The 23,092-nt window shown below is 31.8% G+C and overlaps 1 protein-coding gene across 2 annotated transcripts; it reads right to left on the minus strand.

Moving 5' to 3' along the window:
- Window positions 1-3,017: 3,017 nt before the first annotated feature.
- LOC8262542 lies at window positions 3,018-15,400 on the minus strand. Of its 2 annotated transcripts, none has more exons than XM_002527756.3 (8): window positions 15,233-15,400; window positions 14,755-14,837; window positions 13,561-14,639; window positions 10,734-10,794; window positions 10,526-10,644; window positions 6,572-6,662; window positions 3,916-3,963; window positions 3,018-3,481 (listed from the first exon to the last, which is right to left on the minus strand). In XM_002527756.3, exons 3-8 carry the CDS (start codon window positions 14,637-14,639, stop codon window positions 3,374-3,376), a joined length of 1,506 nt encoding a protein of 501 aa, XP_002527802.2. In that variant the 5' UTR covers window positions 14,755-14,837; window positions 15,233-15,400; the 3' UTR covers window positions 3,018-3,373. The 2 variants fall into 2 exon arrangements, 1 of the variants encoding a protein (XP_002527802.2); XR_007215124.1 differs by lacking the exon at window positions 3,018-3,481 and adding an exon at window positions 7,054-7,245.
- Window positions 15,401-23,092: the final 7,692 nt, after the last annotated feature.

Genomic DNA, 23,092 nt, shown 5'->3' on the forward strand with positions numbered 1-23,092 from the left:
TATTTTAGTCAAATAGACATTATATGAGGAGTTTCTATTTTTAAAAGTGGACTACTAATTTTTTCTGAAAAAAGAAAAAGAAGATTAAAATCATAGACTAAGGCCACGTTATTTTCTTTTAAATACGGCTCACTTATATTAATAGACCCGGTTCATAAAGCTATATGAACCTAGTTACTCGATATATAGCAATAATGCAATGTAACTATCATGTTGCATGGCCCAACATGATGCAGTGCAACGATCAGATTGTACATGGCCATGCAACGGTCCATTTATCTTTTTCTGAAAAAAAAAAAAAAGTTAATTTAGAGGCTCACAATGGAAGCTTTTAACAAGTTGTTTTCCATACAATTCAGTCTCACCCTATTCTCATTTTCACCATCTCTCTCCATTAATTGATTTTAGTATTTTAAAATTTTATTAATAAATTATACAATTTATTTTAAAATATTTATTAATGGATTTTAGTATTAAATAAGTTAATGTTTTTAATATAATTGATATTGTTATTTTTTAGGATTAGGAATTATTATACAATTTAAAATTAATTTTTTTGTGAATATAAAATATTTTCTAAAATTATAATTATTATCTAATTAAAAATAATTTATTAATTAATATAATATTAAAATATAATTAATATACTATTTTCTAGGATAGAATTAGAATAATTGTCTAATAGGAAATTGATTTATTAATTATTATAATATTAAAATACAATTAATATGCTATTGCTTATGATTAGAATCAATATTTAATTAGAAATGTAACTTATTCATCAATAAATTAATAGAAGAAATTTATGTCCAGGGGTCATATACACGTAATTTAAATTTTTTTAGTAAATAGCTTCTAAACTTGTGTCCAAAAATTAAATACATTCAATTTAAACTTTTTTTAAAAGTAAAAAAATATTATATTTTTAGATTTTAACTGAATTATAGAAATTAAAGATAATATTTATTTTATTAATTTACTGATATAATATCTATTCACGTAATGTACAAGAACGTGTCAGATAAAATTTAAAATTCAAAGTTAATTGAACAAAAAATGGTAAGTTATGAGTCTATTTATTAAGAAAGTTGAAATTTGATTTATTTGATCCTTAGACACATATTCATAGATGAAATTGACTCTTCTTGTCCCATTTAATATACATATAACGTAGTGCAGTAATTAATTATTATATTCTTAAAAATTTATACATATATTATTGTAGTTGTAACGTCTATTACGTACACGTTTAATGTTTCTATAATTTCACTATAATGTTTATTACTTTTAATTTTAATGTTCATTACTTTTATCTTTTTTAAGAGTTGATTCTCACATTTGTTCTCTTGATGACGATTTATTAGAACTATTTGTAAAATTTCTTAATGAAGCTTATGATTTATATAATGATCATTTATTGAGAATAGGTTTTGATAAAGAAAGAATAAAATAATAAAAAAAAAGAGTCTATGAAATATCATGAAAATAAAAAGATTATGATGTTCAAAGGCTGGATTGAAAGAAAATATAGGAAAAAAATAAATATTATTTAAAACTTGATATTCAAACTGATTTTTTAGTTTTCATAAAGTTCCATATTAATAAAGAAAGAATTTCGACTATAACGAAGTATCAAACAGGGCATAATGTTCAACAAGCAAAACCTATCTTCAATTATACTATAATATATATGGAATTAATAAAAATAAAGAATTAGTATGATAAATATCAAAAAATGAACATTGAATAACATGTAAAAAAAATTAATAAACATGCAAAAATAAACAAACAAAATAATACCTATATATATTTTAAAATAATGTAAATCAAGAAAATACTTTTTCATTTAATGAAAACATGCTCCATGTCTTATCAACTCTAGTATATAATATAAGTATTATTCAAATTTAGAAAAAATTTCAATAAACTATTATGTGATTTAATGTATTTTTATTTTAGGATTGGTAGTTTGTTTCTTGTTATTTTGATACTTTATGAATATGACCATTAGCAAATAATAATCAAATTATACAATACCATCAATAAGTGCTGACGTAGCAATTGGAAAAAAAGTGGCTATTGCGTGCTACATCAGAAGCTTTTAATGGTATTGTGTAATTTGAGTGTTATTTGCTAACTGCTATAATCATATGGTACTAAAAAAAAATATATATATATATATATATAAATTTTAAAATAAAAATACGCTAAGTGACAAAGAAGTTTAATGAAATCATCTCTAATAAGTATGTTTTAGATTTGAAATAACCAGGTATTAAAAGTAATGGGTTTAAAAATCTGAACTTGTATTTATATTCAAACAAGATATTAGGCTCAAATTTAAATTCATGGGCCACATCTCATGCATCCGAAGATATTAGGCTCAATTTTAAATTCATGGGTCACATCTCAAGCATCCAAATACAGCAGGATGTTGCTAGAAAAAAATTAGAAAAATAACAAAAATATCTGTTTCTTTAAATTTTTATCAAAAATACAATATTATATTTTTTTTTTATTGTGAAAATATCAAAAATACAATTGTTTTTAATTATTTTAAAAAATACAGTTTTAGTTATTTTCAAATTTTCTTTAATTGAACAAAATAAAATCCAAAAAAAAAAAAACAAAGAACAACTGTATTTTTATTAATTTTAAAATATTTCTTAAAAGTTCCCTATAAAATTTTAGTTTCGTAGTTTGTCTCCACAAATGAACTCCAAAGAGGAAAAAAAAAAAAAAAAATTCGTACCACAATGAAAAGATTACTTCCAAGGAGGAACAACTACAGAAATCCCAAGACGGAATCGGCAGTTTCCCATAGGGAAAAAACCAACAAAATGTATTACAGTTAACACCAACATATCAAAGAGATAAATATGCATTTATTGAAAAGAAAAAAAAAAGAAAGATAATTTAACAAAAGAAAGAAATAGAGGAACCATAACAGTGCGGGAGAGCAAATAGGATTTCTAGCATTTCATTATATTATTGCAGAACCGTTATGCTTTTCTGGGAAAATAAAACTGGAAAGATAACATAACATACTCCAATACCAAGTCTATCATGAAAGGTATTTTCTACTGTAAGCAAACTGCAAGACTATACAGCGCAAAAGGACTTTGCTAGCATTACGCTTTGTATCTGCACACCAAAGTCGCTAGCAACTGAAGGAAAAAAGAGGGAAAAAGAAAATACGAAAGAAGGCAGCTCAAGCCAGTGGCTATATGATTGCACTCTATTAATCTGCTGTATACACCCGTTACATCCTGTGATTAAACATACAACTTGAAAATTCATGGCTATTGATTTCTATGACAATGTACAAACTGCAAGTGGTATGCACAATTTCAACAGAATCACTTTGCACTACTCATTTCCGAGTTCTTATATTTCTCATATTCTCTACATTGTCCACTGAATTATCATCATTCTTCACGTAGTCCAATTTTCGCCGTTTAGCATCTAACCGTGGTCTCAGCTGCATAGCATAATTCATATTAACCATAGAAATGAAACAAATCAAAGAAGTGCATCTTTGGCCCAAAACAAAGACTGGGATCCAAAACCACAAGTTAAGTTTTCTATCAATTGACATAGATCAAATCCTAATAGAAATTTCCAACAACCTTTGCTATAATATCAACCATATATTGGTCCAGAAAACATGAAAATAAATTAAATTACAGCAGGTTTCATGCTTATGCAAATTTAGTTCATGTTCATGTCAATGTGGAGGGCATCTACTATCTACAAGTTCTGTGAGTTGTCGAATTCAGCAGACAATCCAATTGTCCAGGTATCAGCCTCGCCGAGTATGCAAGCGCACTCAGGCATACAGTTTTTGAAATAGCAAAAGACTGAAACAAGGTTGCTAAAAAAATAATCATTCATAAAGCACGACTCTGTTCATACCATCTGAATATACTTTAGTTGCTTGAGAACTTGTTCAGTGTCCAGCTCCTAGGGAAAACGAAAAGAACAACATTTGGTCATAAGAAAATATAAATCATATGTGAAAAGAAAAAAGATAACAACATTCAAATATCACCAGAAACATGTAATCAACTAATGATATTGAAGATAGCAACAATAAATTGTATACAAAAAATGGTCATTGAACTAGTTCATATTGTCCAACAGTATACTTGTAAATGAAACATCTAATCAAGTAAATTTGCTAACCAAGGCAATTAAAACAAGATTTTACTAAAACAGCATAATGCCTTGCCGATAAATGTATTCACTTTAACTCATAAATGAAGTTCAGTAATGAATGTGTTAGCGGTCAATGAGCATAAGACCTATCACAAAACTTAATTTAAGTGATTGATCTTCATTTTGAATCAATTCAGTCAGTTTGTCTAATTCCACCCACAACTCCAACCACAAGATATACTATAAGAGAATAAAATACATCCACCAATGACATTTAGTATTCTAAAAAGGAGGTGACCAAATTGAAAAATAAGTTAAAGATCAGTGAGCAAATTTTAATAAAATAAATTAACAAATTTAAATTTTGTGATAACCAGCTTGATCATCATTTGGCATTTAAAAAAGCCATTATGCCCAGGTTGATCATCATACAAAATTCAGGAATGCCATACCCAACTGCCAATCCTATGCCTAGTTGTATGAAATATGAAGAATAAGCCAGAACCCAGGTTGATCATCATACAAAATTCAGGAATGCCATATCCAACTGCCAATCCTATCCCTAATTGTATGAAATATGAATAATAAGCCAGAACAACAATCATTCTAGTAAAGTTCAGTGAATGATAGAAATGAAAAAAAGAAAAAGGAAGAGCCCAAATCCCTTAGGGTCTGTTCTTTTGTTAGAAATTTAAAATCTTGAGACTCATAATTCTCAACTTTTATACTTCCTAAGAATTTAAAGTTTATTGTTCTTAATAGTTGGATTGTAAAATTCTCTTTTTCATATTTGAAATTCCACTTTTCTTTTTATATTAGAAATTATATAGCAGTTTCATAATAAATTAGAATGGTTTATATATTTTAATATTATGAAACATGCTAATATGATTTTAGCTTTTAATTATTAAATTTTATTTTTAAAAAAATATTAAATATTCATTTAAAAACCATAATTGAAATGACATTACAAATTTAACTTTTTTAAATAAAAATATTTTATTATTACAAAAGATTAATCAACTAAAATTTTAATTTAAATATATAATTTTAAAATCTTATCTTTTGAATTTAGAATAATATTTAAAAAGTCTAAGGTTAAAAAGTTTTTAGGAATTATCTTTCTTATATACCTGAACTTATCTATCTCAAATTTAAATTCTTATGAATTTAAATTCCAACCTTCAATTATCTAAAAAACAATAGAATTTTGAGAATTTCCCGCAACTTTGAATTATATCATTATTTTTCATCAAAAGAGCAGGCCATTAAGGCCTCTTCTAGATCGAGGTATTCTAAAATCCATGGATTTAGTCAAATCCATGGATGAACATAAAAGCAATGGATGAATGGTTCAATAACTACGATCCACGGATTTAGTAAGCAACTTCCAACTTGACCCATATATCAAAATGAAACTACACGTATAATTTAATATTTTATTATTTTAATTTTCAATTTAAAACGCATATTCTTCAAATTAACAACTATAATGAACATCTTCCAATAAATACTAAAATTGATTAATATCATATTCATTAAATTTTAAACTTTAATTTAATTATTTATACTTATAGAAATAATTAAAACATGTAAATAACTAATAAGCGTACTAAAATATTTAAAAATATAATTTTTTAAATAGTGCATTTATTAAACTCAAAATAATGAGTAAGATTTGGCTCTTTAAATGTAAAGAACCAAAACCAACTCTTTACTTTATATTGAAAGAATAAATAATGCATTGAAGATGCTCTAAAAGAAATAAGCCCATTATTACTATAATAAAAGAAAGTAATGTTCAGGGCGAACTACAAAGCTTTTGGATAAAGACAGCAATAAAACAATACTATAAATTCTACATAAGACCAGAGGGATTTATTAAACCACTTTTTCCTCAAAGTCTGATATTCAAAACTTTTGAGTTATATGATTAGTATGTAAGAGGCCTCCTGTATCATAAATGGGGAAAAAAGAAGGTAACATGTAGAAACCAAAACCTTAGTAAAGTTTGAAAACATTGATTAAAGCTATTGATGTAAACATTACCAAATTTTGGATTGAAAAAAATATCAATACAAATTTTTTCTTATGCTAGTTTAATGATTTAAGATTCAAGAAGCGGAAAACTTTTCACCACATATCAAATTAACAAAACAAGAATATAATTGCCAATATATCATGACTTCAACATTCCCCAGTGCCAAAAAATAAGCATGACCAAAATTATTTGTTAGTGACCTTGCCAAGGTAATGATCATAGACTAGTTACAATTCTATCTTGAACGAAATGGTTTAAATGAAAAACCTATGCATGGAAAGTCATAACAATAACTGAAATTGGGCTTTCCCATTCATGTTGTAGACTTCTCAAAAATATCAGCCAGATTTAATCATATTAAGCTCAACTCACCTGAGGCACAGCACAATCAGCATGAATTGGATCCCAAAGGACAGAGCAAAAGCACTCCCAATCATCAGTTTGGACTTCAAACAAAGGAGCCCTGCCATTGAAATGACAAATCCATAGTCAATAGAATGCACTATCAATTCTTAGATGTATACACACTCGCAAAAGCAAACACCAAGTCACATAGACAGCCAGAGGGATTGGTATTAAGATTGGAATGTTTATAAGTTACAAAAATAAAATATAAGTTAAAGGTTATACTAACGGCTAAAAGAGAAAATTTGGGGAGGCTGACAATCAGACTGGGAACACAGAGAAAAGAAGGTAGAGATATAATAAAGGGTTACAAGCATCATAATTTTGCCATCACCCTTAACATTGAATTGCATCACAAAATCCAAAGCACCATGCTGTAATTTTTATTATTGACTGAAAACTAAATGAAAAGCATTACAAGCACGGGTACTTATAGAAAAAAACTATACCTAAAATCTTCTGTTATGTTTGGTTGGATGCAATTGAAGATAGTCTAAAAATGCAAGAATTGAACTCCTATTTTTACCATCTTCTTCCCAGCCACCACCGCCTTCCAGCAACCATCACCCACTTGCCACCATAATCACTACCATCCCCTCATAAGCTAATACCAATCCATCACTTCCACCATTGTCATTTTACTGTCACAATTACCACTACAAATAAACTAGATATCAAAAGAAAAAAGTAAAAGAAAAATTACCATTATATCTCCTTGTGTGCATTAATCTTGAGCCAAAAACAGCAGTGGAATGTAAATTTGCAATATATTTTTTAATTGCATTGTGTAAATGATAGTGTCACATTCCATTACATCATACCCAATAGACCCGTAATACATTGAAACCCTAATGCTCTTTGAATTTGGACTCCTGAAGAAAAGGAAAAGGAATTAAGCTATCCTAAACTAACAAGGACTCAGATAAGACCTTAATATAAAAGTAAAGACTGCTTGAGACATTTGGACTCCAGAAATGCTGGAAAGTATGGAAGTTCTAAGTTTTAAAACCGTGAAATACTTGACCAACTATTTACTTATTTAAAGATTCATGGGAAGGACTCTAGAAAGACTAGAAGGTATATTATATTACCCAAAAACAATATTTAATTTCTAGGACATAGATTCAAGTTTTTTGGTTCTTTAAACTTTGTTTTTCTTGAGTTTCTTGTCATCTGCATCACCAAGGCAGACTTAGAGGAGGCATATGCATGCAGTAGCAATACATTCCAAATGTATAAATAAGGGTAAAAGCAAGAGAAAGGTTAGCAAAACACCCAGGCATGCTTTGAATATAACTAATCACACTTAAAATATAGAATGAAAAAGACGAAAGGCCTGTAACTAGGCTTCTAAGACCAATATAATCAACTCATTTAGGATTTTCTTAATATGTAATGTTTATATTGCGATTTTTTCATAAAATAAATCAAAAAAATTCCTCGATACGTAGTATTCATCACATGTATTTATGTGCTTAGTTATTGAAAGATGAAAACATTAAATACATACCAGAATGCAAAATACATGTACCATACTGCCATTTCCTAACCATGTTTCTTTCACCAATAGAATTCTATAGTGACATCCTAAATTTTAGAGAATCACACTAGCCACTAATAAGTTTGTTTTCTTTTTCGATTATCATGACAAGATTATGTGAATTAAATTGACCAAATGAGTAGGCAAGTAATCCTAGAGGATCAAGGAATCAAGTTGGATGCTCGTCTTCTTCTACAGAATTCATACACTTCTCATGAAAAACCTTTTACTCCCTCCTTAGCAACTCTACTGAGTTTTGCCACTAACTAGACCAGTAAGAGACTGGCAGATCTGAATTTCCAAAGAAGGATTTCCCTTTTTAAAAAGGCTAAGGCCAAGGACCACCATGAAACAAAGGGCACATAAGCACAGCATTGTTTTAATCATGGTAGAATTATAAAAGGTATAAGCATACATTGCTATCGTCTCACTTCATGGTGATGATAGACTTTCTTTTCATTTTTTCGACCAGAGAAGATTGCACTTTGTCCAAGACCTTAATTCACTAAATACAGCATAGGAATTGGGAGAACCCCAAAAGTTAGAGCAAGAGGATGACGAACAGCTCAAGATGTCGATACTGAGGTGACAACAACACCCGATCCCAAAAGTAAAGACAACCAGATGCACAAAAACACCGAAAAGGGAAAAAAAATTATGAAATAGACATTCCTCATGTCACAGCAGTACACATGGTCCATAGAAAGCAATTATTGGAAAATCCACAGTTTCATTGCTACTCGCAGCAGACAATCACAAAAAGATGTACAGGTAAATTAGTTCCCAAAGCACTGGAATGATGCAACCATCTTCACTTGCAGCAATAGTTATTAAGGGCACAAGGCGCTAAGGAATCCTGGAGCCTAGGCATAGGCGCGTGCCTGACAGACAACGCGCAAAAATAAAATAAACATATATTAAAGAAAGAGTAATTAGTACCCAAAACACATGGTGGTGATAAAAAAGACATAGTTTTTAACAATGAAAATTTCTAGATCAAGAACACATAAGCTTCCTAATCCTAGTAATTAGAGATTGGTTATTCGTCTTCAGCAATTAGAGATAGACTTCTTCATCTTCACTCTTGAGGAATTGGAAATTGGAAGAAATCGAGTTGTCTTAAGCAGTTGGTAGAAATAGAGCTCTTTGTTTTGGGTGGCTGCCATAACTCTATTTTTTATCTCCTTTTCTTCTAATCTTTTTCTTTTAATTGAAAGAATTTGACATGGTAAAGCCTACTATAAGCTCTTTTAAAAACTTAAATACAAGGCCCACTTTATATTTAAAAAAGAAATTATAAAAATAAGATATATATTGAAAACGTTACAAAGGCGTGCCTTGCCTGCAAGTCAAGGAGCGCACCTTTGGCTGACTAAGGCGCAAGCGCATGTGCTTGGTGAGCCTTGCGCCTCAGGCGCGCCTTAATAACTATGCTTACATCAATACCAAAATGTCCCTAGAAAAATCATTAACATTTTCAGATCCTCTAATCCAGCAGATCCATAAACCACAAAATGTAACCTCTCGGGTTGTGGTAAGGATTTAAATTAATTAGGTATGCAATTTCGTAGATTTACTAATATGAAAGAATAAAAGTTAGTGATTTCAGCCTCTGACTAACCTTCCAGTCACATACATGCATCTATTATGTAATTTTCTACTTCAGTCTTAAAGAAAGCAGCATAGCAATCAATTAGAATAAGAAACAACCTTTCTTGTTTAATTGTGGAATATGCAGTTCAAGGTCGACCTCCTTCAATGTTTTAATTTTAGGAACTTGTTAGTCTAAACCTTAAAGTCAAATCAATGCCAGCAAATTTAGGGTGACCAGACTCTTTATTTTACCCCAAGTTACGCATGTAAAGAAGTCACCCAGATTTGTGAGATACTTCAACACTTCAAATTAGAGGGAAATTTTGAAAACAGGGTTGACAACATAACATGTAAGCATGACAAACACCTTTACACAACTCAAAAAGTCAATCAACTTCCAGGATGAGATTCTCTTTAAAACATGAAATAAATAAATCATGTCATTGTTGATATCAAATTCCTCTTTTGTCTTACAAATTTTTATATAAGATTATATCTTATTGTCACCTCTTCTTTCCCTTTTTGACACCTTATCTACAGTCTTGAATAACACGACAGAAAAAATGAAAAATCCAATGTTTCACCTCTATACCCGAGAAAAAACCAAATATATTCCCAACAGAGATAATAGGCATATGGTTATGCAGTAGATATGGAAGTTTAGGAGATGATGGTATTTCTAAAATATATATATATATATATATTCGACTATAAAATTTCTTATTAGATGCATATAAGACTTAAAACCAGAAGCACAATAAAACAAAACAGCATAATTACTTCATTACCTGCGCCACTTTCCACATATAGTTCCATTAGCACTTTCTCCTGCACCATCAATAATCTCTCTACATTGAAGCCAGTTACCAATACAGCCAAAATTATGAGGCTTGCGTGAACCAAACTCCTGCATAAAAATATATCAGCACTCTCCAGAACCTATGACTCTACCAAGATATGGAAGTACAGGATAGTAATACAAAATTCCAGTCTTACAGTTGAATTAACAAAATCTGATGGATCTATTTCCAAGTCCTCAGTTATTGTATCTGCATCACTACAAGAAAATCACCAAAAAGAATGGTCATGATGTGGTAAAAGAATTAGATGAAAGAGTGATAATTAAAGCCTGTGTTCTGTCTCATTATATTATTATTATTTTATATATATATATATATATATATATATAGGGGATAATTAGCTTCATGCTAAGCAACACGAAAGAAAGTTAACAACATTTAAGAAGAGATAAAATTAAACAATAAAACCCTTCAGTTTGACTCTCAGTATAGTAGGCCACGTCAGTACGGACAAGGTTATAGAGCCAATAACCACAAAAGCTCTCTAGTTATGATATTTGTTCTCAGCTATGTGCATTCAGTGAAAACATGGCTTTTTTTTCTTCTTTTTGCTTCTGATCATCCAACAATATTACAAAATCACTTCAAGAGATCAATTCTCCAGATTGCAATTAACTGCCTCCTTGATTGCTCCTTCTACTAGCAAGTAGCATGAACTTTTAGCAAAATTTAAGGTCCAAAATATGACAAAATGCTTATTTTTCACAGACAATCCAAATATCTACATGCTTTATATTTTCCTGGAGAAGTTCCATAATATCAATGGACCACATTCTTTAGCAAAATTACTAACAGGATATATATTTAATTAGACCACTTATAGCATCTGAATAAAGGGGTTCCAATGAGCTTATGCCTTTAACCTAATAAAATAATCAGCCCCACTCCAATACTCTCTCTTCCCCTTTTTCTCATCTTTCAGAAAGAAAATTCATTAAGAGCTAGAAGATTTATACAGGATATGTAGTTAATGCATAATTATTGAGGATCATGTAAACTTACAGCTTGAACCACCTTTACAGTATCAATATATCACTTATGATTGCAACTGTAACAAGAATCCACTTTTAACTTTACTGTTGTTGCATCAGTTGAATCATCCAACCCTAAACTCCCTTAGCATATACTAGTCTCAGGTCCTCAAACATTCTAATATGTTCTATTCTATCTTAAAATTTTATTACATACTTTATTGTTCTTATATAAGCACTTAAAACCTAAACATCAAAGCTCTGTAGATAGGATTGGGAAGAGAGAATAACATTAGAAACTTTATTGTTCTTATATTAGCCCCTAAAAATTGAACATTCATCATATATTTATTATGCAAGGCACCTTAAAAAAATATTTTGGTTGCTTTTTAATTAAGACATTTAAAAGGACGTTTCTTTTTTAGAACAGCTGGAATGTCGCCAAAGAGATTCTAATATGCATATAGAAATGGATATGTAGTTCCCATTAGCAAGCTATCATTGAATTTTGCCACTAAAGTGAACAACAGCACAAAAGGATCCATCCACACACCAGTACCTGGAGCTTGTCATCCATTGTCAATTATATAGCATGGAAACAATGAAACATGGAAATGGATGTAGGAAAAAGGTTTGGGTTAACCTATCCTACAATTATTTTGCGGAAGCTACCAGTTTTGAATCTGAAACATATAGATAAATTGCTTTAAAATCTGAATGTAGGGAAAGAACCAAGAAAAGACGGAAAAGTCTTCTAAGAATCACACCTAAGAATTCTTGGATGACAACACATCCGAGGATCCTAAGGGGTTGCACATAAGGAGAGAATTAAATCACGCAATTTTAAATAGCAAATCTGTCATAATTTTATTAGACTGAAATCTCAACTCTTAACTGAAAATTAAACCAATCCTGTCATTACTTGAATCAAGAATCCTAAACTAGGAAGATTATAAACTAACACTAACTAGGAATGCTAAACCAACTAAAACTCCTAAATCAGACTTAAAATAAATAAAGACTCCTAAAATAAACTTCAACTACTATTCCAGCAAAGCATGAAACTGCAGAAATACCCTTTGGGTATTAAATTACAAATATATACCAAACTTCCTTATCTCTCCCCATCTCTTGATTCTTTAAATTTTGCTTTTCTTGATGCTTCTTTTTGTCCATATCAAAATGGATTCGACAAAGTGGAATTTTTCATAAATATAGGAAATGGAACCGTGGTGGAAATGTGTAAGGAGCATCTATATATATATATATATATATATATATATATATGTATATATAACAAAAACATACAAGCATATATATAAGAGTATTAACTTTATATATAAAATATTTAATATAATATAACTTACCATCAATAAATATTAGAAAGAACACGATTAAAAAGAACGATAAATCAAGTCTTAAAAAAAAGAAAAATAAGTCTATAAGTTCCACAAAAATAATTCATACTGAAAATGAAAATAATAGTGCAACTCAGGGCACTTTTTGTACTGCATTACACAAAAATAAGTACTACTTCGACATTTCTTTCCTTCTTCTTTCTTCTGTTTTTTCTTTAAGGTTGAGAGTTTCTGTTTGAATAATGGATTTCCAATTTTGATAAAAAATGGAAATGAACCCGAGAAATTTGTGGTGATGGTTTTTGGGGTTTCTATTTCTGAGATGTAGAAATGTCGACTCAGGGTTTCCATGCAATATAAAGTGACGATCAGTTTGCAGTACCTCTCCCCAAACAACATGATTCATAGGAACCACATAATATGAAGGATGAGACTTAAATATAGAGATTGCTAAGAAGGCTAATAGGCTTTCAAGCACAAGATAGGAAGTAGTACCGAACCAATAACTAGTACAATCACTATGACCCTCATGAAAAACTTGCAAGTCTAATTCTTGATAGCTTGCAAAGTAAATTATATTCCTTATTACTACTAGTTCAAAAATAAAAATACAGGAATTATGAAAAGCACATACTCAGTGATTGGAATTGACCAGTCTGAAACTTCTGCTTGAAAACCTTTCCCAATTCGAACACCAGTTGTATACGGCGGAGTATCTCTTAGCATCAATGCTATGGGATTTGATTCATCTGTATAAGAATTTCCAGATCTGCCTTTCTCACCAATCATATTTGAAAATCTAGTGGAAACTGTCTCAGTAAGAATTTTACGCCTCTTCTTCGCACATGAATGACAAAACCACTCATCCTGAGGTATTCTTTTTATACGAGGATTGCAGCAAGATAAATGAAATGACTCCTCACAGTTATCACAAATTAGCATTTTAAGTGGTGATTCAAGATGAGCACATAGTTTGCAAAACCGAGAACTGCTGCTAGCACTGCTATCACCAACACCTTCAGCAGAACCATGAGTCCTGCTAGGCCAAACTCTTCCAAACACTCCCTTGCTTCTAACTACAGAAGTACATAAATCCTTTTCCGATAACTCTTCCCCCAAGGCCTCTACGAACATTGCACTAGATGAGGAGCACTCACTAGTATCTTCCGCTTGAGTATGCATAGAAGCTGAAACAAGTTCCATATCTGATTTTGATGATGAGCAACTGTCATTTATACTGTCAACCTCAATGATTTTCTGCTCCGTACTTTTGGAAGCTTGATCAGAAACCCGTTCTTCTACCAGTGAGCATCCATTAAGAGATTCCAATTTCATAACACAAGACTCACCTTTGCCTGCTATATAAGGCATGTTAGGATCTTCAATAGCAAGCTCAGCTTGAGAAACCACATGTTGCTCCTTAAGTGAAGGAGCACAATAACTGACAACAGAGACACAGTCCTCTCCACTTCGCTTTGTGCTCGCAGGGTCCTGTGCTGAGAAAACAGCACTGGTACTGGCATTTCCTTGTAGCTTCCTTCGACTATATACAAACATTGGTACAGAACTTTGAGGCGTTGTACAGACAGTTCTTGATAGCTGAAGGCTCGTAACAATACTTGATGGGCATGAATAAACCTCGTTCTTATCTTCCGTGATTGATGCACCTTCTCTAGAGCCAATATGAGAGTATTCATGATATTTTGGACACATCTGCCAAATATCAACGCCAGGAATCCAATCACAAATAAGATCTTGAGACATAAAATAGAAGAACTTCAATTGTAATATAGATTAGATAGAGAAACTCTACTAATATTACATTCACCTGCAAATGTTTTCGACAATAAGTTGTCCAAAATTACACGCAAGATGTAGCCAAGCCGCTGAACCCCTTTAATGATTCAACTCCTATGAACATAAGAAGAGATCCCTTTATTTTAACATAACAAAAGAAAACAAATGGTAATTCTTTGTGATTAAAAAACCCCATGGTTATGTGCATAATGGATTCAGAAACAAACAAACAAATAATCATGCAATCATATTCCTAAATAAGTGACACGAGGGATCGAATTTATTCCATCAAAGAATATAGCAAAAGCGTTTTTGACAATTTAAAACTTAATATTATCATTGATCCAGAGAAAAGAAAAAGAATTATATTACTGCACAAAAAGAAGTACATTACTGCATATTTTTCCTTCTTTAAACCCTAATACCAATTCTTCCAAATAAATATGGGCTGATTCGATACATGACGGACAAATCAAAGATTATTATGAGGGCAAAAGAAAGGGGCATACCTGGACAAAGAACAATTCCTTCTTTCTTTTTTCTCCTTTCGAAACCCTTCTGAACTGCTAGATGAAGGAGGAGGAAGAGGAGGAGGAGGAAAGCGGGAGGGAGGAGATCCTGGTGGACGGAAGAAATTTTTCTTTTCCTATTTTACTTTATTTTCCACAGCCCTTTAAAAAAACAAATGCCTTAATTGCAAAAGAATAGCGGAGCTTTGGCGTTTTTTTCAATTTAATCACGTAATAATATCATGCGTGAATTTATCAATTTTGTCAAATCGATACGTAAATAAAATGTTTGGTGAAGTTTATTCCACGTGGCTATCGGGGCTTGGGTAAATTAAATACGTAGAAACGGTGCGTTTTAAAGTCAAATCAGAAACGGTGCATTCTAGAAAGGAGAAACGGTGCGTTTTTGAAATCGTAATCAGAAATAAAAAAAATAACAAAACAATGGCGTATATGGTATAAGAAAACTCTAAATCTCCAAAATTGAAATAGCCGTTATTTGTTACTGAAATTGTTACTGAAACCATTTCTTTGAAGAGAGTGAAAGTAAAAGAAAGCGAAAGTGAAAGAGTGAAAGTGAAGCGAAGACATTGTAGTGCTTTGAAGAATTAAACACATTGTGGTCCCTTGAAGCAGCAAAGACACTGAAACCATCCAATATTGTGGTCCCTTGAAGTACCGACCACTGGAAAAGGACAAGTAAGTTATTACATTATTAATGACTTTTCTAAGAAACTTTTACATTAACGAGATGAGTGCGATATGTGTGGGGTAGGGCATCAATCATTTTTTTATTACTGCACTTTCGGGTTTGTCAAAATTTATTTGAGTTTGTCATTCTAGAGTACTGTGATTTTGGTATTTATTTATTTGAGTTTGTCATGGTCTGTAGGGTCTTATTCATGTAATTATTTTGTTTGTCTTGTTGAAATATTAACATTCATGCACTCTTTCAATAGAATATCTGACAGGTTTTCTGTATATATAAACTATTATGGGCGTTTTGCATCTGTTTGTGGGAATATGGTTTATATAGGTGGAGATATTATGCTTTAACATGGATTAGACCCAGATAGGATAGGATTTTTGGACATATTTGATGAAGTAGAAAAACTAGGGTATTATGGGGCAAAGATTTCTTATAAGATTTCAGGATTGAGTCTGAATGATGGGTTAAAGGAAATGGTGGATGATAAAGGTATGATTAAATATATAGATGATGCCAATGGAGTATTACAAGTCTATGTCGAAGGAGAGAAAGGACAAGCAGCATTGCTTGGTGGCACAAGTCAATCTATTCATAGAAAAGATGGTGGTATTAGTTGTATTAGTGAAAATCCAGAAGGTATAGATGATTTAGATAAAACTGAGGATGAGAGTAACAATTTAAATGATTTAGATGAAACTGTGTTTGATGTCAGAGGTGAACATAGTGAGCAATTGCAACAGTAAGTAGAATCAGAAGAGCATCCTGAGTACTTATCAGTTGATGAGAGTGAGACAGATGATTTAGATGAAACTGAGGATGAGAGTGACAAATTATATGATTTAGATGAAACCATGTTTGATGTCAGTGGTGAATATAGTGAGCAATTGCAGTAGCAAGTAGAATCAGAAGAGCATCCTGAGTACTTATCAATTGATGAGAGTGAGACAGATGATTTAGATGAAACTGAGGATGAGAGTGACAAATTAGATGATTTATATGAAACCATGTTTAATGTCAATATTGAACATAGTGAGCAATTGCAGCAGCGAGTGGAATTAGAAGAGGATCCTGTGTACTTACCAGTTGATGAGAGTGACACAGATAATGGACTAAATGATAATGAACTGTCAGATGATGATGAGTATGTGGAAGCAAGGAAAAGGATAGCAAAGTATAAGAATTATGTGCCTGTTGATGAGCTTGCTGACAGATTACATGGCAACACTAGTTTATAGTTCAAAAGATCATCTACTAATGGCACTACTGAGGTAGAAAATATTGGACATGAAGCATCTGGCTTTTTAAGTGAATACAAAGACTCTAATAGGGATGTGAATTCAGACAGTACTGATGAGGATGGCATTGAAGATGGTTCAAGAAAGAGGAGAAAGAGGATTGTATATGATCCCAAATGTGATCATAAGTATTTACAGGTAGTTCTTGGAATGCGATTTGAAGATGCACATCAGTGCAAAGCTACAGTTTGTAAATGGGCAATTATTACTGGTCATAATGTGCAGGTGATGAGAAGCAGCAAGTACCAACTTCAAATGAGATGTGACAAGGAATTCCCATGGAGACTGTATGGAAGCATGATTAAAAGAAAGCATACCTTTGCTATTAAGACATATGTTGGTGAGCATAGGTGCCTTAGGGAGATGAAAATAGGCAAGCTACCTCTGAATGGATAGCTAAGGAATATATACATAGATTCAGAAGAAAATGCCAATTGGAGTGTGAAGGACTTGGATGATGACTTACTTGATAAGTTCTATGTTCAAGTGTCAAAAACAAAGTGCTATAGGGCAAAATGGAAAGCATTTAATATGCTAAGAGGGTCTGTACAAGAACATTATGCTAAGTTAAGAGGCTATAAAGCTGAATTGCTAATGATGGATAAGGAAGGCAGATTTGATTTCCTCCTTAATGAAGACTGCACTTTTAAAGGCTTTAGTTCGTTGAGGAAAGGGTTTTGAAGGGTTGCAGACCTATTATTGGATTTGATGGGTGTTTTTTGAAAATTTTTTTAGGAGGGGTATTATTATGTGCAGTTGCTAAAGATGGGAACAATCAAATGTTCCCCATCTTTTGGCTGTAGTTGAATGTGAAAATGAGTACTTTTGGACTTGGTTCTTAACCATTATTTTAGAAGAGCTGCAAATTACAGATGGTTTAGGTTGGATCTTTATATCAAACCAACAAAAGGTGATTTTTCTTGACTGTTTTAATTGTTGTTTATTTTATATTTATATTTGTTGAATAGTTATATTTGCTTTATTGCACAGGGTCTTACTAATGCTATAAAGAACCTAACACCTTTTGCTGAACATAGGAATTGTGCTAGGCATGTTTATTGTATTTGGAAGAAGGAGTTTAAGGGGCAAGTATTAAAAAACATGTTTTGGAGTGCAGCTAGAAGTACTTATGAAGCTGCTTATAAGGAAGACATTGATCAAATTAAAGTAGAGAATGAAGCTGCCTATAACAACATTTTACAAAAGGATCCATCCAAATTTTGTAAGTCATTTATTTGTGAGCTTTCTAAGTGTGATATGATTGATAACAATGTCAGTGAAACCTTCAATGGTTACATTGTGAAATTTAGGAGTATGGCCATTATAGACATGCTAAAAGAGATTAGATATGCATTAATGGAGAAAATGCACAGTAACTTGATGCATGCTAGTGGTTTAACTGACTCCATTACACCTAGAATTAGAACTAAGCTTGAAGAAATCAAGTATAATAGTAGATTATGTACTTGCAACCCTGCTGTTGGTGGTAAGTTCCAAGTGAACATAGGAGAGGATCAGTTTGTGGTTGATATAAATATGCACTTGTACTTGTAGAGCATGACAGATAACAAGCATTTCTTGTATCCATGCATGTTCTAGCATTCATTGGATGAACCAGGATAGTGCAACCTTTATGGACAAGTACTATACTGTAGAAACTTATATTGAGACCTACAAAAATGCTCTTGAGCCACTGAATGGCAGAAAAATGTGGCTACAAGCTTATGGGCTTCCAATCAAGGCACCCAAATTTAAGAAAATGCCTGGCAGACCTAAGAAGAACATGAAAAGAGATATCACTAAAGATCCAAATAATCCTAATAAGCTGTCCAAACAAGGAATTCAAATAACTTGTGCAGTTTGTGGAGGAGTTGGGCACAACAAGAGGAGTTGTAAGATGAAAAATTATCCATCTTTCAAGAGGCCTCCTAAACTGCCAGTCAAGCGTGGCAAGCCATGAAAAGCAACTTCTGCACTTGGATCTACTGCAACTTCCCTAAGATTTAACCAATTAAAAGGTTTAGGGACTAAATTTTAAAAGTTTTTAAAAATTATCAACTAGAGCCAATTGGCTCTGTGTACAGCCGATCAACAGTATACAAAGCTAATCTGCTATGTGTAATTGTTGAAATACACATTCTAGAAGGTTTTTATTGATAATTATTTGAATTTTAAATATTTTTATGGTCAAATCAATTTTTATCAATAATTATTATTCAAGAGTTTTGATACGTCCTTTATTATTAAATAATTTTTAGAAATTATTAGTAATTAAAGATGATGTTTATCTTGACATTTAGGGTATCCTCATTTCTTCTCTATAAATAGGAAAGGAAACCATAGGCCAAAGGGTTGGCAACCTGGAGCACATAATGATTAATAAGCTAACACATTGAGATTTCTAAAAAAACTAACCTAGGCTCTAAACACTTTGGATTCCTTCCGGATTTGAATCAACTTTCTCTCTACTTTTGAGATTCGAGGATTTGCATAATACGGTAACAATCTGAGTATTTTTAAACTCATCATATCATCATCTTCCCTTTCTCTCTTTATGATTTTCTTTGTGAATCTAATAATATGCCTAGGATCTAGGTGATAAATGCCATTTAAAATTTGTTTTATATGTTTTACATGATTAGATTTCAATTTGCCATGATCTTTCTAATAACTTATATTATTTTCATTAGAACAATATATTAGGGTCTTAAATCTGATAACTAATATTATTTTCATTAGAACAGTATGCTAGGGTTTTAAATCTAATAACTTATATAAGTTTGCATGATGGATTTAGATTTTGCTATATTTTTATTAAAATTGCATGGTTTAGGTGTTAAACGTAGATTTTTCATTTTTTTTGATAGAGTTGCTATGTTTGGTCGAGTTTATTGAATGTAAGTTTATTTAAAGTTCAATTATGTTATTTTATCTTAAAAACTAGTTTAATTATGTGTTTTGTTATATTTTATACGTATATTAATCATATTTTTATGCTTTTGTGCATGTATCTCAGAGTTTTGGAGCATCTGATTGTCGAATTTGGCCTAAGAACCGCCTTAGAGCCAATTGGCTCTATGAAAAGTCAATTGGCTGTATGTAGAGCCGATCGGCTTTGTGACATAGCCAATCGATTGTTTGTTCATTTGTCGCTTATTTTGCTAATTTTGAGGATTTTTTGATGAATTCCCTCCTTTATTGCATATTTTCATTAATTTTGAGTTATTTAGTTATAGAAGGGTTGTAATAGCTTAGTTATTTCTTACTTTCCCTTATTTTGCTTATTTCCCTTGTAATCTTGATGACAAATGTTTGCATGTTTGATTGATATCTAAAACTGACCCATCTAGACTTAGGGCTTTTAATTGAATCTTGACATGCAATTGGAGCCCATTAGATTAATAAGATGGTAATTTGGCTTAATTATAAAAATTAGTTAAACTTAGGTTGGCTTTGCCATGCTAAATAAATAAACCGATTCATTTAAACTTAGGAAATTAAAATAGGCTTGGTATATAAAAAGTTCTCATTTAGGATTAAATATTGGTAATTTGGACTTAACATATAAAATTGGGCTAGACCAAGTAGGCCTTTGCATAATTGAGTAGTTAAGTAGGTTAACCAATAAGATGGCGATTGAGCTAGACTTAATAAACTGGGCTAAATTATATGGACATAACATATTGTATTGACTATGTATAGAAAATTATTACGTTGCTTTTATATGGCATAAATTATTAACTAATAATGTAATACCTGGAATTTTTCCCTTAATAATGATTATATTAATAATAATTAATAAATGAGTTTTTATTTAAATTAATTTTACTTTATTTTTATTTGGTTTAATTTGAAATGATTTAATGGAAATTTTAATATTAGACAATTAAATGAGTTATTTTTCTATACCTGATTTGTTGGATCTTTAAGAAATTAATTAAGTAAATTATTGAGAAATAATTATATTTTGGTTATTCAAATTTTTTCCAAATATATATATAGCATATATATAAATAAAATTATATATTGGAAAATCATGGAAGAATTTGTAAATGATGTTTTTATAAAAATAATTTCTTAGGAAAACTGGTATTTTAATTAGCTAGTGGTATTTAATTTTAAGTTGGAAAATATTTAGTAAATTGATTAATTAAATTAATGGTGTGTTAGGACTAAATTTATTTTGGGACGAGGATTAAAAGTAAAATTTTATTATTATATGGGGTTTAAATATAAATTTGTATGTTTGGTATTTTTGTAAATAAATATGTTGGTCAGGGGTATATATGTAATTATATATTTTCAATAATTCTAATTTGGCTCAAATTAATTAGTTAAGGACTTAATTGAAAAGCTAAAGAAAAGTTTAGGGGTTAATTGAAATTTATGCAGGATGAAGTTGTAAGTAATTAAAATAGTTGAGGGACCAAATTGTAATAAGAAAAAGTTCAAGGGTCAAATGTCGATATTGAAAGGAAAGGAATCGGGGAAGAAGAGAAAGGAAGGAAGGAGATGTCGGGGAGAGAGAAAGTGGCGGGGGAAAGAGGAGATCGGTGTTGCGGCGGCGGTGTCCTTCCGCGGACGACGCTGGCGCGCATGTCAGCGACGGAATCGCCAAGAGAGGCAAGAACTGAAGCCGCTCCGGCCGTTTCCGGCTAATCTCGGCGGCGATCGGCTCCCCTCGAAGAGAGCTTTCTTTTGGCGGCCGGCTGGAGGAGAGAGTTCCGTGAAATGGTGGTAGCATTTTTCGACTTTTTCATGAGCTCCGGCGGAGGATGGACGATCGAAGGGCGTATCCCAACTCTCCTCAGTTCAAGCTTCGCAATGGCACCGGTTTCGTGGCAATCAGGCTTTGTTTGCGAATCAACGGCCAAGATCGTCCGCAAATCTCTCTGGATGATCGAGGATCGGATCGAAAAATTGGAAGCAGGGATCATCATCAGCACGTCGTTTTAAGTCCGATGGTGTGTTCGGATCATCGATCGGACTCCGGCGGCTGGAGGCGAGTCGACCGAGCAATCAAGCGTCTCGGTAATTTTTTCTAGCCCGTTAATTTTGGAAGTCTTGGTTTAATTGTGTGTCTATTGAATTGTGTTATGTATTAGATGATATTTGTGAGTTAAAAATAATAGTTTGTCGGACTGCCTGCCGTAGTTGTGATTTTTGTGCTGTGTGGTGGAGTTGGAAAATTAGTGAAGTCTCGAGGACTCGACTCCCGTTATGTTAAATTATTGGATATTTCTAGTGTTTTTCTGGCAGGTCCTGGACCCATTTTTACGGGGGATAAATGTCCGTGTTGTAGTGGAGGTTCTGCCGGATTTTCGGTATAATTCTCCCGATCGGGATTCTTAGACAGTCAGTCCTAGGAGTCTAGACCTAGGATTAATGATCGATGGTTTCAGCGTTTTGATAAATTATTTTCCGTGATTAGATGATCTGTCTGTTCGGTTCGCTCCAACCGAGGCACCGGAGCAGAGCTAGGAGGTCGCCAAATCTGTGAGTTAAAGTCACTTAATCGTTGCACTATTGCTAAGTCTGAATTTAATATGTTATTTTAGAAATTTATGCTTAATATGATTATTAGTATCGCAATATAAAGAATTTTACTTGATTATTAATTATTGAAAATAATTTAAATATTATTATTAGTAACGTTATAATAAACAAATATTGTTATTTTTCGACACAAATTGCATGTTGCCTTACCCTAAATTTATAATCTTTATTTCAATATGTGTTGAATGATTTCATTAGACAATGATATTTATTAAATGTGATGATTGCGTTTTGGGAAATGTGGCTTTCGTAGAACATACCACCTGGTGGGTTACATCAGGACCGCGTGCGCACCGGTAA

The sequence above is a fragment of the Ricinus communis genome, chromosome 3, assembly GCF_019578655.1.
Source record: "Ricinus communis isolate WT05 ecotype wild-type chromosome 3, ASM1957865v1, whole genome shotgun sequence".
Taxonomy (NCBI): Eukaryota; Viridiplantae; Streptophyta; class Magnoliopsida; order Malpighiales; family Euphorbiaceae; genus Ricinus; species Ricinus communis.